General features: G+C 37.6%; 1 protein-coding gene across 1 annotated transcript in view; it reads right to left on the bottom strand.

Moving 5' to 3' along the window:
• Positions 1-22,086, bottom strand: part of LOC128649596 (SMC5-SMC6 complex localization factor protein 2) — a 284,779-nt gene that overhangs the window by 99,980 nt on the left and 162,713 nt on the right. Inside the window, exons 14-16 of the mRNA XM_053702952.1 lie at positions 3,936-4,046; positions 3,637-3,714; positions 2,293-2,379 (exon numbers count right to left, since the gene is read on the bottom strand). Of these exons, the coding sequence (XP_053558927.1) occupies positions 2,293-2,379; positions 3,637-3,714; positions 3,936-4,046 (276 nt within the window). The remainder of the gene's footprint in view (positions 1-2,292; positions 2,380-3,636; positions 3,715-3,935; positions 4,047-22,086) is intronic.

Here is a 22,086-nt window from a genome sequence, read left to right as displayed (position 1 = left end):
CTTAAACCATCGTGGGACTCATCCCACCAAGAAGTGCCAAAAAAATCTCGACAACAGCTCCCAACCAGAAATTTCCGGAAGCCAAGGAGCGATCCATCCCGGCAGCAACCGCTGCCAGTATAGAGATTGGGCACTAAGAGTCCCCCCCATCAAAGGGGAGGACAGATGCAATAAAATCCTTGGGGCGGTGGCTCAACGCACTCTGAGGACCCTGAATCAGGAGAAGAGAGTATTCTGGAACGGCAATCGGAACATAACTAATGGGCATGGATAACCCGGGCCATTTCATATTCATCACAAGACGCATTCTCCCTTGTCTAAAAAAAATCAGAATCCTCCATCTTGGGATTACAAAAAAGACAAACACTAACAGGCACCTTTCGTACACCCCCAATGGCTGGGGCATTCACCACCTCCTGTGAACCAGACAACCAATGAGCAGACTCTCCCTGTCGCCACACAGTCAGCATACGGAAGTGAAAAACAACGTAACCGCACCCAGTCACGAGGTGCACCGTGCAAGTCATAAAAAGAGCGCGCAAATCTAAAGATTGCGCCAACTGATGATAAGGCCGTAATGTTCCGAAAGCCATGAGCCTAAAGTATTACTACACATCAGCAGATAGAACCATATAACAAACATGATTAAATTTCCCCCTGTTCAATAACCCCCCTCAGGGGATATTAACCCATGATTTCTATTAAGATAAAAGGAGTCCCACTGGGACCCTATCTTCTCATTAACATCACATACCCATAATGAAGTAAAATGAAACAATCTTACCGGAATCTACGACGTGGAACAGGAACACGGCCCTTCAAATGTGACAGATAGTAGCCTAATTTCTGACATGGACTTGCGTGAATAAAGGCAGGCAGCGACACTTGTCAATGCTGATTGCCAAGGAGCTGTTAATATGAGTCGGGATGGTTTTGCAGAAAAACTCTCCCTGCATCTCCGGACTCTAACCTTCATCCATGCTCTCACTGAAAGGCTGAAAGGACTACTTAAAACTCCAGTCCCATGCCGTAGAGAATACTACCCTCCATAAGAGACTATCTCAAACTTCTGACACTTCTCTGCCAACCTCCTGTGACGAAAGGCAAAGAATGATTGGGGGATGAGAGAAGTGGGTGAGGCATTTGAAGCCTTTGGCTAGGGTGTCTTTGCCTCCTCCTGGTGGCCAGGTTCTAAATTCCAAAAAGTAATGAATGCAGTTGTGGACTCTTCCCATTTAAGAAGAAAAACTTTATAAAAGCGCCTTAGGATGTGTAAGAAGGAATTAACACAAAACCTAACAATATTTATTGCAAATGGGAATAAAATCAAACCAATCCCTCCATGAGAGCAGTTTGAGTCTGCAGAAAACCCACACAACTACCTCACATACACTCGAAGCTCCGCAGCCGATAGAGGGTAAAAGGCTGTCCAAGTCTAGATATCCCTAGAAAGGAATACAATTCACTTTTGAAGGAGATTAAACATCCTCAAAATATACTGTGCCCTAAAAAATATATTAGGATCTCAAATTCCGTTAAAACGGACCTTACAGGGATAAAGGTGTGAAAGATATACCACTCTGATAATCTGTCCCCACACACCATAAGATGCTCAGCCGCAATATATCCCAAACTAGTGGATATAAATAATAAAATACATACCCCTCCAGAGGGTAGCAGGTCCCACTAGGTCCCTGATATCCCAGTCCTTCCACCTTGATAACTTCCTTTTAAGTAAATAAGAAAGGACTTACCCTCCAGGGTCTTCTGCCGTGGAGCAGTCACAGCAGCTCCAGATCTGTCAGCCTCACCTGACCGCTGACAGGGACCCGAAGACACAAGAAAAAAACAGAGTAACCAACCCTGGTTTTCTATATAGGGGTAGCAATAATGTTAGAAGTTAAGCAAAGACCACCTCACCGTCTTCTAACTGCTAAAAGCCACCATTACTCTTACTAAAGAGATTGACATGGACACAGCATAGCCCCAATCCTTGCTTGTCGGCAAAAGTACCCATTAAAGGATTAAATATCTTCGCACATCCTCCCTTGACAGAGGCAAAGAGAATGACTGGGGATTGTGGGTAAGGGAAGTGACACTTAATAGCTCTGCTGAGGTGCACTTTGCCTCCTCCTGCTGGCCAGGAGTTGAATTCCCACTAGTAATTAGAATGGATTCGTGGACTCTCCATGCCAATGGGAAACTTGTGTTGCATTAGTATTAACTTTTATGCCACTTTTCCAGGTCTTTAATTTTTACTTTTTATTCAAACAATATATAACATAGTCATACCTTTGTTCTATAGAAATACTTTACATCTTCTCGGATGTCAGATTTGATATGTTTTTCAAGTACTCCACAGAGCCGTAATAAATACTTCTGTAAAATAAAAATATAATCAGCTAACATGAACAATAAATTAAAAAATAGCCTGTGAATTATGCAGTTACGAATAATAATATTGACCTTGTATAGACATACTGTATATATGCAAGTCCATTGCAATAAGCCCACAAAATTGCATTAAAGTGGTCACTTATGACTTTAATCAAATAAATAAGGGCACTACATTCTAAATCGCTCTCCTGTTAGGCTAGATGATTTAAGCAGTCTCGTCAGTATGGTGAGGTCCCTCAAATAATTTTAGAAATAAAAACTTTACATTGAGAGATGTTAATCACACTACGCAGGGTTCTATATGTGAAGAAAAGACTGCTATATTAAAATATAAGGTCTAAAAAAATACTAAAACTTTTGTGTGATTTCTATTTAGTGTTATTCTAACTACACGCTGTGTGACAAGTAATTGGTCATCTTGATGTGTACTCAAGTCTGCAAGTTCTGATAAACTTGCATTATTCACTAGGTCTGCAGCTACTTAAAGGGACATTAAACCCCACAATTTTCTTTCATGATTCAGATAGAGAAAACAATTTTAAACAACATTCCAATTTACTTCTATTATCTAATTTGCTAAATTCTTTAGATATCCTTTGCTGAAGAAATAGCAATGCACATGGGTGAGCCAATCACACAAGGCATCTGTGTGCAGCCACCAATCAGAAGCTACTGAGCCTATCTAGATATGCTTTCCTGCAAGGAATATAAAAAAGTGAAGCAAACTAGATAATAGAAGTTGTTTAAAATTGCATGCTCTTTCTAAATCATGAAAGAAAAACTTTGGGTTTCATGTACCTTTAACTAGCATTTCAAGCCTTCTAGTGCGAGTCTGAAACTCTAAGACTCAATATCTGTCCAGCAGAAATGAGAAGTACTGCAAAACAATAAAAGATTATGCTAACAAAATGACAGCGCTAGTCTTATCTACTCAGATAAGCTCGGATTGGCTCCTCCAAAGAAGACAAGTGGTGGGTGAATGTTTTATATTGAAAAACAAATATAGCAAGCAAGGTGATTATGTATTCAAAACACTTTATTGAATACCTGAATAAATATATTGGAAGGTATTTACTGTACCTTTACTACTGACCATGGTACTTGTCTCGTGGATAAAATCATGCTTTGGAAGGTATAGAATATGCAATACTGTTCTGAAGTAATGGAGTATGTGTGATGTATAACAGCTTTATAAAAAGTTCTCACACTAATATAAGTGTACCAAAGAATACTTCTTACTCTCTGGATTGATGGACATATGTCTGAAGCACTTGCATCATTCACCAAACTCAGAAGACTGTGAGTCAAATAGTATGCCTAAACATGAAAAAAAGAAAAGAAATTGCAGTATTTTTTTTAAAATCAGCATCAGCTGTAACATAGAAAGATGAAACATAGACTTTGCATTACTTACAAGACATTAGTAATCCAAGACAAAGTGAGATGGATAACATTAAACTGAAAAAAAGTGTATTACACAAATAAAAAAAAATTCTGCAGTAGGTAACAGGTAGGGAGAAGAACTACTGTGTACCAACCTCTTTATCAAGATCTTCATCATCATTTGAGTCATTTTCCAAATGTTTTTGCATTTTCTTAAGCAAAGTAGATGGCTTCATTTTAACCATGCATTGGCACAAGACTGACATCTAAAAAAAAAAAAAAAAAAAAAAAAAAAGATTGCATACATTTTTTTTCAAGTATATAGTAAATTATTACATCAAATTTCCGGTGGCAGTGAAGACTGCACAAATAAAGTGAAAACAAATCAAATTGGGTGGATTAGTGCGCGCTAAAGGAAGGTATTGCTAAACACTACTCTAAAGATACAATCTCTGTATGTATCAAATACAAGTTAATAACCAAATAGTGAAGCCAAAGCTTCAAGATAGAGAAAGTACGCTAACAAGCTGAAAGTATACACACCATATAAGGAATTGAAGTGAAAATTTAATAAACATATAGAATAAGATACACAAATATATACACTAAAAATAGGGACGTCTCCCTGTAATGTAAATACAACTAGGAAAAAATCCTAATGAAAAAACAGGTTAAAACCTATAAATGATGAATATGCAGATACTAATTGATAATCTATGACATAAAAAAGATATAGCATAAAAATGATAATTAAAAGATATGGCATAACAGTGATATCATAAAATAAAATAAAACTTAAAAGACAAGCACCAAGTTCATATGTATCAACACAGTGCAGGTGGCCGTATGCAAATGAATGCCGATATTGGAACAGTGGAAAGAAAATAACGGCTTGTACCACAAATAGATACAGTTTACTGTACCGTAAGTCAAGAGAGTGTTCAGAGGGTGTTACCGAGGAGAAGAAATCCTTCGGTCAAGGCTTGGACCGCGGCTGCAGTAATTGCCGTTCCTGGAGATAGAAGTGTGCAAACCTCTGCACATGTGAGTCGGCGTCTGACGTCACAGGCTTCTCATCGGCTCCTCTCAGGGTGTTACTCGCTGCTCCAGCAGCGTAAAGGAAAAGCAGCTGATTGCTGTGTCCTGGTGGGAACTTTCTGTGAAGGCAGACTTGGCTGCTGTAGGTATGTTTAATGATCCAATACAATAGTGGGGCACAAGTTATCCCTCACCTTGGGATATTCAAAGATGCTGGTAACCCGGGTTTAAAGTTGCAGTACAGGCTGTACTGAAATATCCCTTGCTGTTTCAAAGTCACAGTGTCACAAATGCAAGCGACGCGTTACACCCTCCCTTGGGCTTTATCAAGATGCATGTGACAGGTAACTGGGAGCCTTTTAAATGATCCATTTGGTTTTGATTGGTTGGTGGATTCAGTTGTAAAGGTAACACCCTCCAGGTAATTAAGGTGGTATCTCTTTTGCTTTCACCTTTGAGATTGTTATTCTTGAGTTGTTAAGGTAACACCCTCCAGGTACTTAAGGTGGTATATGCTTCATTCAGTCATTAAAGATTCTTTGTGCATGTCTAATATAGAACATTTCCATAAAAAATACATATGTCTGTGTAATACATTATCACTATCAGTGGTATCATAACCATAAAGCCGTACAAGAGGCTGAATTGATTTATAAATATGACACTCTGTTCCCAAAGGGACTAAATTCAGAATTGGACCTCTCCCCATTTTTATTTGAATAGATTAACCCAGCAGCACCTTATTTTCATTTACATAGGCACATTACTTATTTTTAAGAGCGATACGTATAACCACTTTTTTAGCTCTGGAATTTTGAATACACCGCTATATATTCATTCATTCACTCACTCCTAATTATTATGCACTGATATATATTTTTTTATATAATTCTTTTCCTTTTTTTTTCTTCTACTAAACTCGCTATATAAATACCCCTCTCTTTTTTTTTTTAACACATTAGTGCACCCATGGTAGATATTTTATATTCTGTAAAAGTATTTTTTGGTTTAGAATTATATCTATAAGTGATTAATCCTACAAATTCAATACGGTTTTATGGTTATGATACCACTGATAGTGATAATGTATTACACAGATATATGTATTTTTTATGGAAATGTTCTTCTATATTAGACATGCACAAAGAATCTTTAATGACTGAATGAAGCATATACCACCTTAAGTACCTGGAGGGTGTTACCTTAACAACTCAAGAATAACAATCTCAAAGGTGAAAGCAAAAGAGATACCACCTTAATTACCTGGAGGGTGTTACCTTTACAACTGAATCCACCAACCAATCAAAACCAAATGGATCATTTAAAAGGCTCCCAGTTACCTGTCACATGCATCTTGATAAAGCCCAAGGGAGGGCGAAACGTGTCGCTTGCATTTGTGACACTGTGACTTTGAAACAGCAAGGGATATTTCAGTACAGCCTGTACTGCAACTTTAAACCCGGTTTACCAGCATCTTTGAATATCCCAAGGTGAGGGATAACTTGTGCCCCACTATTGTATTGGATCATTAAACATACCTACAGCAGCCAAGTCTGCCTTCACAGAAAGTTCCCACCAGGACACAGCAATCAGCTGCTTTTCCTTTACGCTGCTGGAGCAGCGAGTAACACCCTGAGAGGAGCCGATGAGAAGCCTGTGATGTCAGACGCCGACTCACATGTGCAGAGGTTTGCACACTTCTATCTCCAGGAACGGCAATTACTGCAGCCGCGGTCCAAGCCTTGACCGAAGGATTTCATCTCCTCGGTAACACCCTCTGAACACTCTCTTGACTTACGGTACAGTAAACTGTATCTATTTGTGGTACAAGCCGTTATTTTCTTTACACTGTTCCAATATCGGCATTCATTTGCATACGGCCACCTGCACTGTGTTGATACATATGAACTTGGTGCTTGTCTTTTAAGTTTTATTTTATTTTATGATATCACTGTTATGCCATATCTTTTAATTATCATTTTTATGCTATATCTTTTTTATGTCATAGATTATCAATTAGTATCTGCATTATTTATTATTTATAGGTTTTAACCTGTTTTTTCATTAGGATTTTTTCCCAGTTGTATTTACATTACAGGGAGACGTCCCTGTTTTTAGTGTATATATTTGTGTATCTTATTCTATATGTTTATTAAATTTTCCCTTCAATTCCTTATATGGTGTGTATACTTTCAGCTTGTTAGCGCACTTTCTCTATCTTGATGCACAAATAAAGTCTCTTGTACAATCCAGCACTCAATCAATCACATGAGAGCAGGGGCTGTCAATCATCATGGTGGCGATTTTCCTCCACCACTTTTTGAAGTAGCTGAGAGGTTAGAAAGTAGAGGTCTTATGACTGCTGCTTCTTAACATGCATTGACAGGCTTGCATGAGTGACTTTCTACGCCATTAACCTTATGAGGAGAGGAAAACTCTTTTGCAAAAGGATACGTTTCCTGCATGTTTATAACTATAAATAGTATACAGTTTGTGTCTCAAGAGTAAACCTGACCCCAGAGTAATTGTGATTGCACATATGTGACAGCAAAGTGGAAACGTTTTTTATACCCGGCTTTCATCGTTATTGAGAGCAATACTTAGAGCTAACGTAGCTATGTCTTATGTCTCTTTAATTGAGGTTTTTGAAAATAAGAAGATCCTTTGTATCGATGACTACTTATCTAGACTGGGACTTTCCATCAGACTGTTTGGAGGACAGGCTTTATACTTGTAGTTTAATTAAGTCTGCATACAAGGGCTTCAAGCTGCATCAACGGGTTCATAAATGGAGCCCTTAGTTTGAAATTGATTAAAAAGTAAATTTATGCTTACCTGATAAATTAATTTCTTCTATGGTACGACAAGTCCACGGATTCATCCTTTACGTGTGGGATATTATCCTCCTGCTAACAGGAATTGGCTAAGAGCACCAAAGCAGAGCTATCTATATAGCTCCTCCTTTAGCTCCACCCCCCCAGTCATTCGACCGAAGGTACAGGAAGACAAAGGAGAAACTACAAGGTGCAGAGGTGACTGAAGTTTAAAATAAAAAAATATAATCTGTCTTAAAATGACAGGGCGGGCCGTGGACTTGTCGTACCATAGAAGAAATTAATTTATCAGGTAAGCATCAATTTACTTTTCTTCTATAAGGTACGACGAGTCCACGGATTCAACCTTTACTTGTGGGATATAATACCAAAGCTACAGGATACGGATGAACGGGAGGGACAAGACAGATGGTTAAACAGAAGGCACCACTGCTTGAATAACTTGTCTCCCAAAAATAGCCTCTGAAGAAGCAAAAGTATCAAATTTGGAAAATTTGGAAAAGGTATGAAGCGAAGACCAAGTCACAGCCTTACAAATCTGTTCAACAGAAGCATCATTTTTAAAGAAGATGTTTGACGGAAATCGTTGGTTGCTTGCAAGTAAAACTTCAAAGCACGAACCATGTCCAAGTTGTGCAACAGATGCTCCTTCTTAGAGGAAGGATTAGGACACAGAGAAGGAACAACAATTTCCTGATTGATATTCCTATTAGTAACAACCTTAGGAAGGAATCCAGGTTTGGAATGCAAAACCACCTTATCAGCATGGAAAACAAGATAAGGCGAGTCGCATTGTAATGCAGATAGTTCAGAAACTCTTCGAGCCGAAGAGATAGCAACTAAAAACAGAACTTTCCAAGATAGAAGCTTAATATCTATGGAATGCATAGGTTCAAACGGAATTGATAAGTCAGATATCTGTCCCTTTAAGGAACTAGCTGATAACCCCCTTCTCCAATCCTTCTTGGAGAAAGGACAAATTCCTAGGAATCCTGATCTTACTGTTACCATGGTGAAAGAGATGACATGTCCACCAGGTCTGCATACCAGGTCCAGCGTGGCCACGCAGGTGCTATCAAAATCACCAAAGCTCTCTCCTGTTTGATTCTGGCAATCAAACGAGGAAGGAGAGGAAATGGTGGAAACACATAAGCCAGGTTGAACGACCAGGGTACTGTTAGAGCATCTATCAGGACTGCCTGAGGATCCCTTGACCTGGACCCGTAACAAGGAAATTTGGTGTTCTGACGAGACGCCATCAGATCCAATTCTGGTGTGCCCCATTGCTGAATCAATTGTGCAAACACCTCCGGATAGAATTCCCACTCCCCCGGATGAAAAGTCTTACGACTTAGAAAATCCGCTTCCCAATTCTCCACTCCTGGGATATAGATTGCTGATAGATGGCAAGAGTGAGTCTCTGCCCATCGAATTATTTTGGTAACCTCTATCATCCCTAGAGAACTGTTTGTTCCCCCCTGATGATTGATATATGCTACAGTCGTGATATTGTCCGACTGGAATCTTATGAATTTGTCCGAAGCCAGCTGAGGCCACGCCAGAAGCGCGTTGAATATCCTCCTCCTGAGTCCACAAACCCTGTGCTTTCAGGGAATTCCAGACTGCACCACAGCCCAATAGGCTGGCGTCCGTCGTCACTATGACCCATGCTGGCCTGCGGAAACACATTCCCTGGGACAGATGATCCTGTGACAACCACCAAAGAAGAGAGTCTCTGGTCTCTTGATCCAGATTTATCTGAGGAGATAAATCTGCATAATCTTCATTCCACTGTTTGAGCATGCATAGTTGCAGTGGTCTGAGATGCAAGCGAGCAAACGGAACTATGTCCAATGCTGCTACCATTAGTCCGATTACCTCCATACACTGAGCCACTGACGGCCGAGGAATGGAATGAAGAGCTCGGCAGATGGATAAAATCTTTGATTTCCTGACCTCCATCAGAAAAATTTTCATGTCCACCGAATATATCAGAGTTCCCAGGAATGGAACTCTTGAGAAAATTCTGGCAGCTGTGGCCAACCCGAAGGGAAGAGCCACAAACTGGTAATGCTTGTCCAGAAAGGTGAACCTGAGAAAATGGTGATGATCTTTGTGGATAGGGATGTGTAGATATGCATCCTTTAAGTCCACGGTGGTCATATATTGACCCTCCTGGATCATTGGTAAAATAGTCCGAATGGTCTCCATCTTGAAGGATGGGACTCTGAGGAATTTGTTTAGGATCTTGAGATCTAAAATTGGTCTGAAGGTTCTCTCTTTTTTGGGAACCACAAACAGATTGGAGTAGAACCCCTGCTCCTGTTCTGTTTTTGGAACTGGGCAGATCACTCCTATGGTATATAGGTCTTCTACACAGGGTAAGAACGCCTCTCTTTTTGTCTGGTTTACAGACAATTGAGAAAGATGGAATCTCCCCCTTGGAGGAGAATCTTTGAAATCTAGAAGATACCCCTGGGTTACGATTTCTAAAGCCCAGGAGTCCTGAACGTCTCTTGCCCAAGCCTGAGCAAAGAGAGAAAGTCTGCCCTCTACTAGATCCGGTCCCGGATCGGGGGCTACCCCTTCATGCTGTCTTGGTGGCAGCAGCGGGCTTCTTGGCCTGTTTACCTGTTGGCCTGGTTAGGTCTCCGGACTGACTTGGATTAAGCAAAATTCCCCTCTTGCTTTGCAGCAGGGAAGAGGTAGAGGGACCACCTTTGAAGTTTCGAAAGGAACGAAAATAATTTTGTTTGGTCCTCATCTTATTTGTCTTATCCTGAGGAAGGGCATGGCCTTTTACTCCAGTGAAGTCTGAAATGATCTCTTTCAGTTCAGGCCCGAATAGGGTCTTACCCTTGAAAGGGATGGCTAAAAGCTTAGATTTTGATGACACATCAGCAGACCAGGACTTAAGCCATAACACTCTACGCGCTAAAATGGCAAAACCTGAATTCTTTGCCGCTAATTTAGCCAGTTGAAAAGCGGCATCTGTAATGAAAGAATTAGCTAGCTTGAGAGCCCTAATTCTATTCAGAATGTCATCTAATGGGGTCTCAACCTGAAGAGCCTCCTCCAGAGCCTCGAACCAAAGAGCAGCTGCAGTGGGGGGCGGAGCCAACAGCTGAAGCAAGCAGATGCAGATATTTGGAGCTCCAGCTATAACTAAAGCATTAAATAATCAAAATGCTATGTTATCTTCTCTAAAAGACACGTAAAATAAATATGATTACTGGAAGAGTAAGTGAAACCTGTACTTTTCCTTTTCTGGCTTAAACATATTCAGAAACTAAGTTACAGCCTTTCCACATTGCATCACCAAGTACAGGTCCCGCTCCACGCACATCTTGCTCAGACCTTCTGAGTGACAGAAGATATTACAGAGATGCTAGCCTATTTTCGCACCCTGGGAACACTAAGTCACTACTAAGTACTAGCTATACGCCAGTCTTACAAAATATCTGCAGCGCTTTAATATCGCAGCTTTCTCCAAGAAGGATCTTTCTGCCTGTAGGTATAGGCTAAGGAACAGGACATGACTGCACACCTTGAAGGATTAAGGCATTTCACACGTAGCAAATCCGGCGTGTCTGCATTCGAACTTTGAGGTTATTACACAAATCCCTAATGTATGAAGGGATTAATCACTGCACCACCATTAACAGTTTTGATGGGATAGATGTGTTACTGGGACTTATGCCTTATATTTACTTAATAATATATATAGTTGTACTGATTTCCTGCTTACTTATTAGCTGTCGGTACCTGGGGAGATTGTGTTGTTGATATACAGACCCATTAGATTTTCATAAGTATGGGGTAGATTGTGATCTTGTGTATAAATAACGCACATCTGATCTTGTATAACTCTGATACCTCTGATAATTTTTCTTTCAGACAGTTAACATAATAATAATATCTATGGGTAATTTCACTTCCCTACCGATACAGGTCAACCCAGCACTTGGACTTTATCACAACAGTCTGGACTTATTTTGCAGGATACTAAGCTTAGGACACCTTTATGAGTATGTTCTAGTTTATTAATAGGGCTTAACTTACTATGCCTGTTACTTACTTAATCCATACACTTATATTCCTGTATTCATTGTACATCCTATTAATGTTATTTTTATTTAGTTAAATTAACCCACTTTTAGCCAGGGTGTTATCAACAAAAGTTGGATCTACTATATGATCTGTTGTTTTACATTTAGATGTACAAGTCTTTTTGCTGTTATGGTTCATGTTATATAGGTTAAATTTACGCTGTGTATAGGGGTATCATGGTTACATTATGCAGCATCTGTGATCTGTGTCATCTAGTATGAACTCCCAGGCTTGCTTGCTACCCTTAACCTATCCTACCCAGCTCACTAGCATAGTATAGTTGTGCAAGCAGAGTAAGATATAATGAGGTCGCTTAGATGTAAAAAATGGCTGCAAAGCTATCTGAGGATGTAGGAGATTAGTTCAGTTACTATAACAGCCTATATTAAAATTTCTGATCAGACAAAATCATATAGCATTTTATGGTGTCTGTATGTAATTTCTCCTTCACCATAGCTATTTGTTCATTAACTTAACAGGCAAGGCTGTTATCTCAATCCCAAAGTTTATACAAGCCTATTAATCAGCCAGATATTAGCAGATAAAATGTTCCATTTATGTTAGACAGATACTATATAAAGTTGTCAAACCTGATAACTCAGATTGTTGTCTATGTGAGCAATCATTCATGCAGATATTCAATTTCACTTTGCAGCTTGTACTAAGCAGTAAAATTTTGTAAAAATTGTAAATATTCCATTGAATGTGTTCTTTATCTTTGGATTTATAGTTGCTGCCGCCCATATGCTATATTGCCCTCAATGTTCTACTGCCTCATAGCGGAATTAGTCTGACATTGTTTCATATGTGTTTACCACTATTTACATAGGCAGTATTGTATGTGCTGATAACGTTCAATTTCAGAGGGTGTCCTAATAAGGGTCAATTACCTTCCCAACGCTGCAAAGCAGGTTATCTTACCTCTACGTAACTAATCTAAGCATTGGAGTTGTTTATATAGATTATAATCCTATCTCCCCAATTCTATATGTCCCTATTTATTTCTCTTGAGACATAGTGTATACTAGTTCCTTTACAGATTTAATATTACTGTACTATTTAAATTTAAGAGCGCTTAAGCTGCCAAGGTATGTACCTGTATTTGCTACTCCAATTCTTTATTCTATATCTCTGACAACCTGTACACATTAATAATAGGGGAACCCTCCCTGTCACGCTGTTCAATTTGTTGAATCCACTATACGAAAGTTAGCATTCCCTGCACGCATTAGATAATTAGTTTATACAGGTCAATTACTGCATTACTATCTCCTCAACTAAGGGAACGATTCATATGGCACATATTTTCATAGTAAATGCTTAAGAAGGTATGCTATGTTTCTGTTTGCTTAACTCCTTTACATCTCGGATGGAACTCTGTAAAGTCTAAGTTTAGAGGTATAGTAGAGACTTATAATTTGATATAATTTACTAGTTGGTCACTACTGCTTCTCCCTACTGTTTACTCACAGCCCCTTAGGCTAGTACTATGTTGAGTGAGCAGAGTTTGTTTTGCTAATATATTTTGTTCTTCGCAGACTCCCTTGGAAGAAATAACATGTCACTCCCCAGACCTATTCCTCATGGTTGGCACATACAGGCCTTGCAGAGTTTATTATTAGTCCCTATTGTGAATTTTATTAAATACACTTTACTAGAAGAACTCTGTGCATGAAATATGTATACATGTATAGTAACTGAACATTGTTACTTTTCTTACTCGGTTGAGAATCTACTAAGGTCTTCCTTAATGGTAGACTTGCTGAGCTATCACATTGCCATGCATAGCAAATTCTTTTGCTACGAATTTCCCTTAATATGTTAATGTACGACCCTATCAGTCATAAACCTAAGCACGCACTATTAACCCCCTGTTGACACACTTTCTGTTAAGTTTCTATACTCTTCAAGCTGACATTTGGCATATTGTCTTCACTGACAGTGCTCTATACAACTAATTTATCAATAACATTTTTTAGTGGTCCCGTCACATCCTCTAAGTCACCCTTTGTTAGTTTCCCTAATGCATACACTCCAGGGCTCAATGTATGTGAGAATAAGTTTTTCTAAGCCCTGTTAAAATTCCCTTACTAGCTATTATTTCCTCAACCTTATGGATAGGACCATATTATTAGAGGGGAAACTTAACGACAGAGAATAACCTAATCTGCACTATGACCATAATTCTCTCCTGACAGGCCTGAGGTCTCTATGCTCGAGCACTTCTAAGTTCCCACCATGTACCTTAACCTATTTACACTCATATATGGCTCCGCCCTCCACCCTTTCCCCTATATGTATAGCGGTGCTTATCCACTGAATCTCCCCTCCCCCCCTATATATCTCGGCCCAAGAGTGGCTGATACATATGCTAACTCTCCACAGGCTGTTATCTCTGACTCAGATAATTCTTTCTCTAGTTTATATTGTACTGTGGAGATCATCCGTCAATAATATAATATAAAATGAAGTTCTATTTTATCTCGCCTAAACTATTGTCTATCTTCATACTAAGACCTGATATGTATTTATCTTGTTGCAAGTGCATATTGCTTTTTCAATAATGCCTGTGTATAGACAATGTATTACTCTCTTTGTTGTAACTTTGGCCTTAGGGCGAATCTTGTTTGTTGATCTATGCTTTAACTTCAATAAAAAAATTATTTAAAAAAAAAAAAAAAAAAAAGCAGCTGCAGTAGTTACAGGAACAATGCACGCTATAGGTTGGAGAAGAAAACCCTGATGAACAAATATTTTCTTTAGGAGACCCTCTAATTTTTTATCCACAGGATCTTTGAAAGCACAACTGTCCTCAATAGGTATAGTTGTACGCTTAGCCAGGGTAGAAATAGCTCCCTCCACCTTAGGGACCGTCTGCCACGAGTCCCGCATGGTGTCTGAAATGGGAAACATTTTCTTAAAAGTAGGAGGGGGAGCGAACGGAATACCTTGTCTATCCCACTCCTTAGTACCAATGTCCGAAATCCTCTTAGGGACCGGAAAAACATCAGTGTAGGCAGGAACCTCTAGAAATCTGTCCATTTTACACAATTTCTCTGGAACTACAATAGGGTCACAATCATCCAGAGTCGCTAAAACCTCCCTGAGCAATAAGCGGAGGTGTTTTAGTTTAAAAACTAATATTTTATCACCTCTTTCACTTTACCCTTCCTAGTACTTATAGTAGGCAAAGAGAATGACTGGGGGATGGAGCTAAGGGAGGAGCTATATAGACAGCCCTGCTGTGGTGCTCTTTGCCACTTCCTGATAGCAGGAGGATAATATCCCACAAGTAAAGGATGAATCCGTGGACTTGTCGTACCTTATAGAAGAAAGAGCTTATTCTCACATTATTGTAGCACTTCAAATGACTGCAATACATTATGGACAGGGAAGTCAATACTAAACTGGAGCAGTACAGCCCATCAGTAAATAAGCATTAGTTAAATTAGCATATTAGTAAAAAAGCATTAGCAGTAAGTACCAATTAGCCAATGAACTCAAAGATCATTAGTTATAAGTACACAACTGTTGCTGTCGTATCAGTTTTAATTTAGCAATTTCTTATTCTCAGAACATGAAATGCACTCTGCTGACTTCTCAAGGCTAATTATGTTACATTTCTGCCCCTAATTGATTTTATAAGATAACAACTGCAAAAGAAATAATGCTATACTAACTTTATGACCATGGCTAGCCTTGTTATCTGTGGACTAAATATCAGATTGGCTCCTACAAATAAGGCAAATAGTGGGTGGAGTTTGGCTATTGAAAAATAATTGCAGTGAAAAGTATGTTAATTTGTTTTAAAAATGTTAAGACGTAGCTGATATGTTATTCAATAGCAACACAACAGAAATGAAAGGGCCAAATGGCCATTATATTGCTAAAATAGCAAATCTATGTGTTTCACAGGGCTAGATTATGAGTGGATCGGTAATTTGCGATACCGTGTTAACTTCACTAGATGGAGGCTTTTTGCATTTGTCGGGTAGTGCGCATATTTGAAGTTAAAAGTAAAAAGTTTTCGCATGAGTGCTAGCTCAACGAACGAAAAAAAGATGAAGTCCAAATATTGCGACAATGTTAACATATTCCCCCATACACTTTAATGGAGCATGAAAATTGGAAAGAAAAAAACTAACACCCTTACTTGCACTCTAACTTGACATGAAATATGAATATTTCACATTCCAATGTTCTTCACAGAGAAAAATACGTTCTATTTATTCATAAATACATATTTCTATATCTCTCTGATGGTATTTTGGTACAATATACAGTATATCTATATATATTAGCTATGGATATATACAAATATATATATATGGCAATATATATATATATATATATATATATATACAAATACTTAGAACATATTCCCCTATGTGAAGAACATTGGAATGTGAAATATATACAGTACAAACACTTTATTTTAAATATGAATATAGCATAAATAGGATTTTTATATATATATATATATATGTACACATATGCATTTATTTGCTTATATGTGTATATATGTCTGCAAATACATATATACACATATAAATACATATGTACACACACATACATATACATATGTATGTATGTATTTCTATGTTAAAGTCCTTTGCAGACTTTTTTTTACAAACACCTCAAATCTTTGGGCCCTTATAACATTTTATGCAATATTTTTATTAAAGTGACACTGAACCCAATTTTTTTCTTTCGTGATTTAGATAGAGCATGCATTTTTAAGAAACTTTCTAATTTACTCCTATTATCAATTTTTCTTTGTTCTCTTGCTTTCTTTATTTGAAAAATAAGGCATCTAAGCTAAGGAGCAAGACAATGTTTGGTTCAGCACAATGGACAGCACTTGTTTATTGGTGCTGTCCAATCAGCAAGGACAACCCAGGTTGTGAACCAAAAATGGGCCAACTTCTAAACTTACATTCTTGCTTTTCAAATAAAGATAGCAAGAGAATGAAGACAAATTGATAATAGGAGTAAATTAGAAAGTTGCTTAAAATTGCATGCTCTATCTGAATCATAAAAGAAAAAATTTGGGTTCAGTGCCCCTTTAAATAATATATATCAGAGTATATTATGAGTGTAACGATACTTTTAAATGTATTTTTGATGCGTTTTGTGCAACTGTTTAGTCGAGCGTAACAGATAACCAGAGCTTTGAAGTTGCACTTTCCAGATGCGCGTTAAATTCAATTGATCTCAAGCGAATGTGTTTACGTTCAAACTTGTATTACACATGCTACTTCAAACACATGCAACAGTTAACACGCCACTTGTAATCTAACACACAATTAGGTGAAACAAACAGGCAGAAATTTAGAAGTTTAAAGGTTATAAAGTATACTGATATAATAATTTTGGTTGTGCAAAGCTGGAGAATGGGTAGTAAAGGCACTATCCATCTTTTGAAACAATAAAAAAAAATAAAGAAAACTGTCTCTTTAAGTAGCAAATGCTATTCTGTTAAATAATACAACAATATGGGATTAAATTATCCTCCAGACTTCAGTTCCCCACAAATAAATCTATTTCCCTTCTGCTATAAGGACAGGTTTTAGGAGAACTTTTATAATTAATAATCTTTTAAGAGAAAATCTAAATTCTTTTAAATATTTTCTACACTACTTAATGTGCTAAAGATGGTATACCTTTAAGAGAATATTCAACTGAGGAGTATAAGTTAATAATAAATGCTTCTTAAAGGGAAATTAAATCCACCATTTTTCTTTCATGAATCAGATAGGGCATACAGTAACTTTTTTTTTTTATTTGTATGCTCAATCTGAATCACAAAAGAAACATTTTGGGTTTGATATCCCTTTAAGAAAAGTAGAAGATAAGGAAATTGGAATAAGGAATATGGGAAATGGTTATTGTAATATTAAAAATGTTTTTGTTTGTGGGGGGGGGAGGAGAGGTTTTTTTTTTTCTCCTCACAACTCCCCTTATGGTCTATTCCAAGGCATTAGTCACATTATCCACTTTTGAAAAGAAAAGAAAAAAAAATACACTCCTATTTTTATTCCCATATAGTTTTTGACTGTATCTTTGTATATTTCTCACTTTTTTCCTCCCTCTCCTAAAACTTCTTCCCCGCATTCCTCATACTTTTATTGTAATATGGAATTGTTAATAAATAAATTAAAAACTCATTAAAGTGAATGTAAACTTTCATGAATCAGTGCTCGGTTTTTAAAAATACTATTAAAAACAGGGGCATTTTCATTCATGAAAGTTTACATTGCAGCATATTTTACCAAATACCTTTTTCTTCAGTAAAGCAGGATCGCCGATCCCCCACCCGCAGTTCCTCTGTCCTTACATCACCAATGACTAAACCAGCTTCCTCCAATCAAGGCTTCCCGTCCAGAGCGTCCATCTCGTGAGACCACGCCGTGATTGGAGGAAGCTGGTTTCGTCATTGCTGTACTAAGTACAGCAGGAAGAAGCGGGCGGGGCATCGCCGATCCAGCTTTGGTGAAGGAAAAAAAGTATTTCTAAAATACGCTGCAATGTAAACTTTCATGAATGAAAGTGTCCCTGTTTTTAATAGTATTTTTAAAAAACGAGCACTGATTTATGAAAATTTACATTTCCTTTAAGAAAAAATGTTATTTATTACAAAAAATGCTTTATACAACAATCAGTTATTTGAGTTTTACTCTTGATGAGGACAGCATGGAGTTAAGCATACTCCAGATTTCTCTCTAAAGTGTCAAAGTGCTGTAATAACAGAGGAATAGGCTTGTCTATGTTCTCTATCTGCCCTCTACTGGCAGTGCACATTAGATGATGTACAAATAAATGTACAATATTTTTTCATGACTTATTTAGAAACAGAATGAACAACTTTGAACAAATGTGTATGAAATTTGTTATTAACTAATTAAACTTTAGTTAATTAACTAAGCAAACTAATTAACTATTTACAAAAATGAATTAAAGTTGTATTAGTTTATTAGCTTGTTTAGTTAATGAATACATTTTCAAAATTAGTTAAAATTAGTTATTTGTTTAGCAAACTAATAATAAAAATAAAATTTTGCACATGTATTCACACACATTTTCCTGCTGAGTCTTTACAATGGCTTTATCTTCAGCCACATTCTAACCATGTTAAAGGGACAGTAAACACCTTGTGATTACAAGACACTTGTGTTGCATTGTAATAGAAGAGCATCATTTATTGTATTTTAACAACTTCAATGCAATGCACTTTATACTAACATAATGACCATGGCTATCCATGTTTTTTACATACTCAAGCCCATATTTTCTCCTCTCCTAACAAGAGGTATTATTATTATTATTATTATTAACCACCCAAAATGAAACAGTCAGCCTCTAGAAATCTATAAATAAAAACAAAGTAATAATGTAACCAATGTTGACAAAGATGACCGTTATATACAAATGTAATTGCAGTATACAAATGTGTCCGCTGCAGAAGTCAGGATATGCCTCAAATAAAACATATAGAGAAAAGTTTCATAGCATAACACTGTTGGAAAACATAATTTATGCTTACCTGATAAATTTATTTCTCTTGTAGTGTGTGTGTTCAGTCCACGGGTCATCCATTACTTATGGGATATATTCTCCTCCCCAACAGGAAGTTGCAAGAGGATCACCCAAGCAGAGCTGCTATATAGCTCCTCCCCTCACATGTCATATCCAGTCATTCGACCGAAACAAGACGAGAAAGGAAAAACTATAGGGTGCAGTGGTGACTGGAGTTTTAATTAAAATTTAGAACTGCCTCAAAAAAGACAGGGCGGGCCGTGGACTGAACACACTACAAGAGAAATAAATATATCAGGTAAGCATAAATTATGTTTTCTCTTGTTAAGTGTGTTCAGTCCACGGGTCATCCATTACTTATGGGATACCAATACCAAAGCTAAAGTACACGGATGATGGGAGGGACAAGGCAGGAACATTAAACAGAAGGAACCACTGCCTGTAGAACCTTTCTCCCAAAACCAGCCTCCGAAGAAGCAGAAGTGTCAAATTTGTAAAATTTTGAAAAGGTATGAAGTGAAGACCAAGTTGCAGCCTTGCAAATCTGTTCAACAGAGGCCTCATTCCAGTGTTAATTTCGTCGACTAAAACTAGACTAAAATGACTATAAAACTAAAGAAATTCTGATGACTAAAATACGACTAAAACTAAAATGACATTTTAGTCAAAAGACTATGACTAAAACTTAATCAAAATGACATTTTAGTCAAAAGACTATGACTAAAACTAAATCAAAATTTGCAGACAAAAACATTTTATGCAAGTTGTTATAATCAATCCATATCTAATTACTGCTCTTTTGTAAAATTTACTAAACTTAATTTTATTAAATTTTAATCTAAATAAAGACATGTTATATACCACAACAGTTAAATCTGTTAAATCTGTATTGCATGTTCAAACCTTAATACCATAAATAAAATCAGGTTGATAAACCTTTACTCCAGGAGTATATAATGAGTTTGGAAGTTCTAGAGCAGTGCTAATATCGTTGCCGATAATCAATTAATTGATTCTTCCTATAGAAATAAGAATAACCCACGAGTATCGGATTAAGTTATGCAGTGCCTGTGCTAGCTGCAGAAACGTTTTGTTGTGTTGTTACTTGATACTTGTTTTAATTATTAACAGAGAACTGTTAATGTTTTTATATTGGGTAATATGTGCAATACAGCCAATATAGTTTACAGTTTTGTTTTTTATATTTTAAAGTTTAATAAAGATGTTACATATCACAACGTCTAAATCTGTTTCTGTATTGCATGTTTAAACCTTAATACCATTAATAATAACAGGTGTTATGTTTACTCCTGGAGTATATAATCAGTTTGCAAATTATAGAGAAATGCTTAAATAATGCATTACACTTTAACTAAACCCCTTAGATTTTAGTCGACTAAAATCCACTGGAGATTTAGTCAACTAAAATCTACTGGAGATTCAGTCGACTAAAACTAGACTAAAACTAAAACAATTCAGATGACTAAAATACGACTAAAACTTAAATAGCATTTTAGTCAAAAGACTAAAACTAAGACTAAATTGAAATTTACCGTCAAAATTAACACTGCCTCATTCTTAAAGGCCCAGGTGGAAGCCACAGCTCTAGTGGAATGAGCTGTAATTCTTTCAGGAGGCTGCTGTCCAGCAGTCTCATAGGCTAAACGTATTATGCTAAGAAGCCAAAAAGAGAGGTGGCCGAAGCCTTTTGACCTCTCCTCTGACCAGAATAAACGACAAACAGAGAAGAAGTTTGCCGAAAATCTTTAGTTGCCTGTAAGTAGAACTTCAGGGCACGGACTACGTCCAGATTATGCAAAAGACGTTCCTTCTTTGAAGAAGGATTAGGACACAATGAAGGAACAACAATCTCTTGATTGATATTCCTGTTAGAAACAACCTTAGGTAAAAACCCAGGTTTAGTACGCAGAACTACCTTGTCTGAATGAAAAATCAGATAAGGAGAATCTCAATTTAAGGCAGATAACTCAGAGACTCTTCGAGCCGAGGAAATAGCCATCAAAAACAGAACTTTCAAAGATAAAAGCTTAATATCAATGGAATGAAGGGGTTCAAACGGAACACCCTGAAGAACTTTAAGAACCAAGTTTAAGCTCCACGGAGGAGCAACAGTTTTAAACACAGGCTTAATCCTAGCCAAAGCCTGACAAAAAGCCTGGACGTCTGGATTCTCTGCCAGACGTTTGTGTAAAAGAATAGACAGAGCAGAAATCTGTCCCTTTAACAAACTAGCGGATAAACCCTTTTCTAATTCTAAACCTTCTTGTAGAAAAAGCCAATATCCTAGGAATCCTAACCTTACTCCATGAGTAACTCTTATAAATATAAATATTTACGCCATATCTTATGGTAAATTTTTCTGGTAACAGGTTTCCGAGCCTGTATTAACGTATCAATAACCGACTCCGAAAAACCACGCTTTGATAGAATCAAGCGTTCAATCTCCATGCAGTCAGCCTCAGAGAAATTAGGCTTGGATGGTTGAAAGGACCCTGAATTAGAAGGTCCTGCCTCAGAGGCAGAGACCATGGTGGACAGGACGACATGTCCACTAGGTCTGCATACCAGGTCCTGCGTGGCCACGCAGGCGCTATCAGAATCACCCATGCTCTCTCCTGTTTGATCCTGGCAATCAGTCGAGGTAGCAACGGAAATGGTGGAAACACATAAGCCATGTTGAAAACCCAAGGGGCTGCTAGTGCATCTACCAGCACCGCTCCCGGGTCCCTGGACCTGGATCCGTAACAAGGAAGCTTGGCGTTCTGGC

The sequence above is a fragment of the Bombina bombina genome, chromosome 2 (genome assembly GCF_027579735.1).
Source record: "Bombina bombina isolate aBomBom1 chromosome 2, aBomBom1.pri, whole genome shotgun sequence".
Lineage (NCBI taxonomy): Eukaryota > Metazoa > Chordata > Amphibia > Anura > Bombinatoridae > Bombina > Bombina bombina.
Note: the sequence above shows the minus strand (reverse complement) of the source record. Positions and strands in the feature narration are given on the sequence as shown.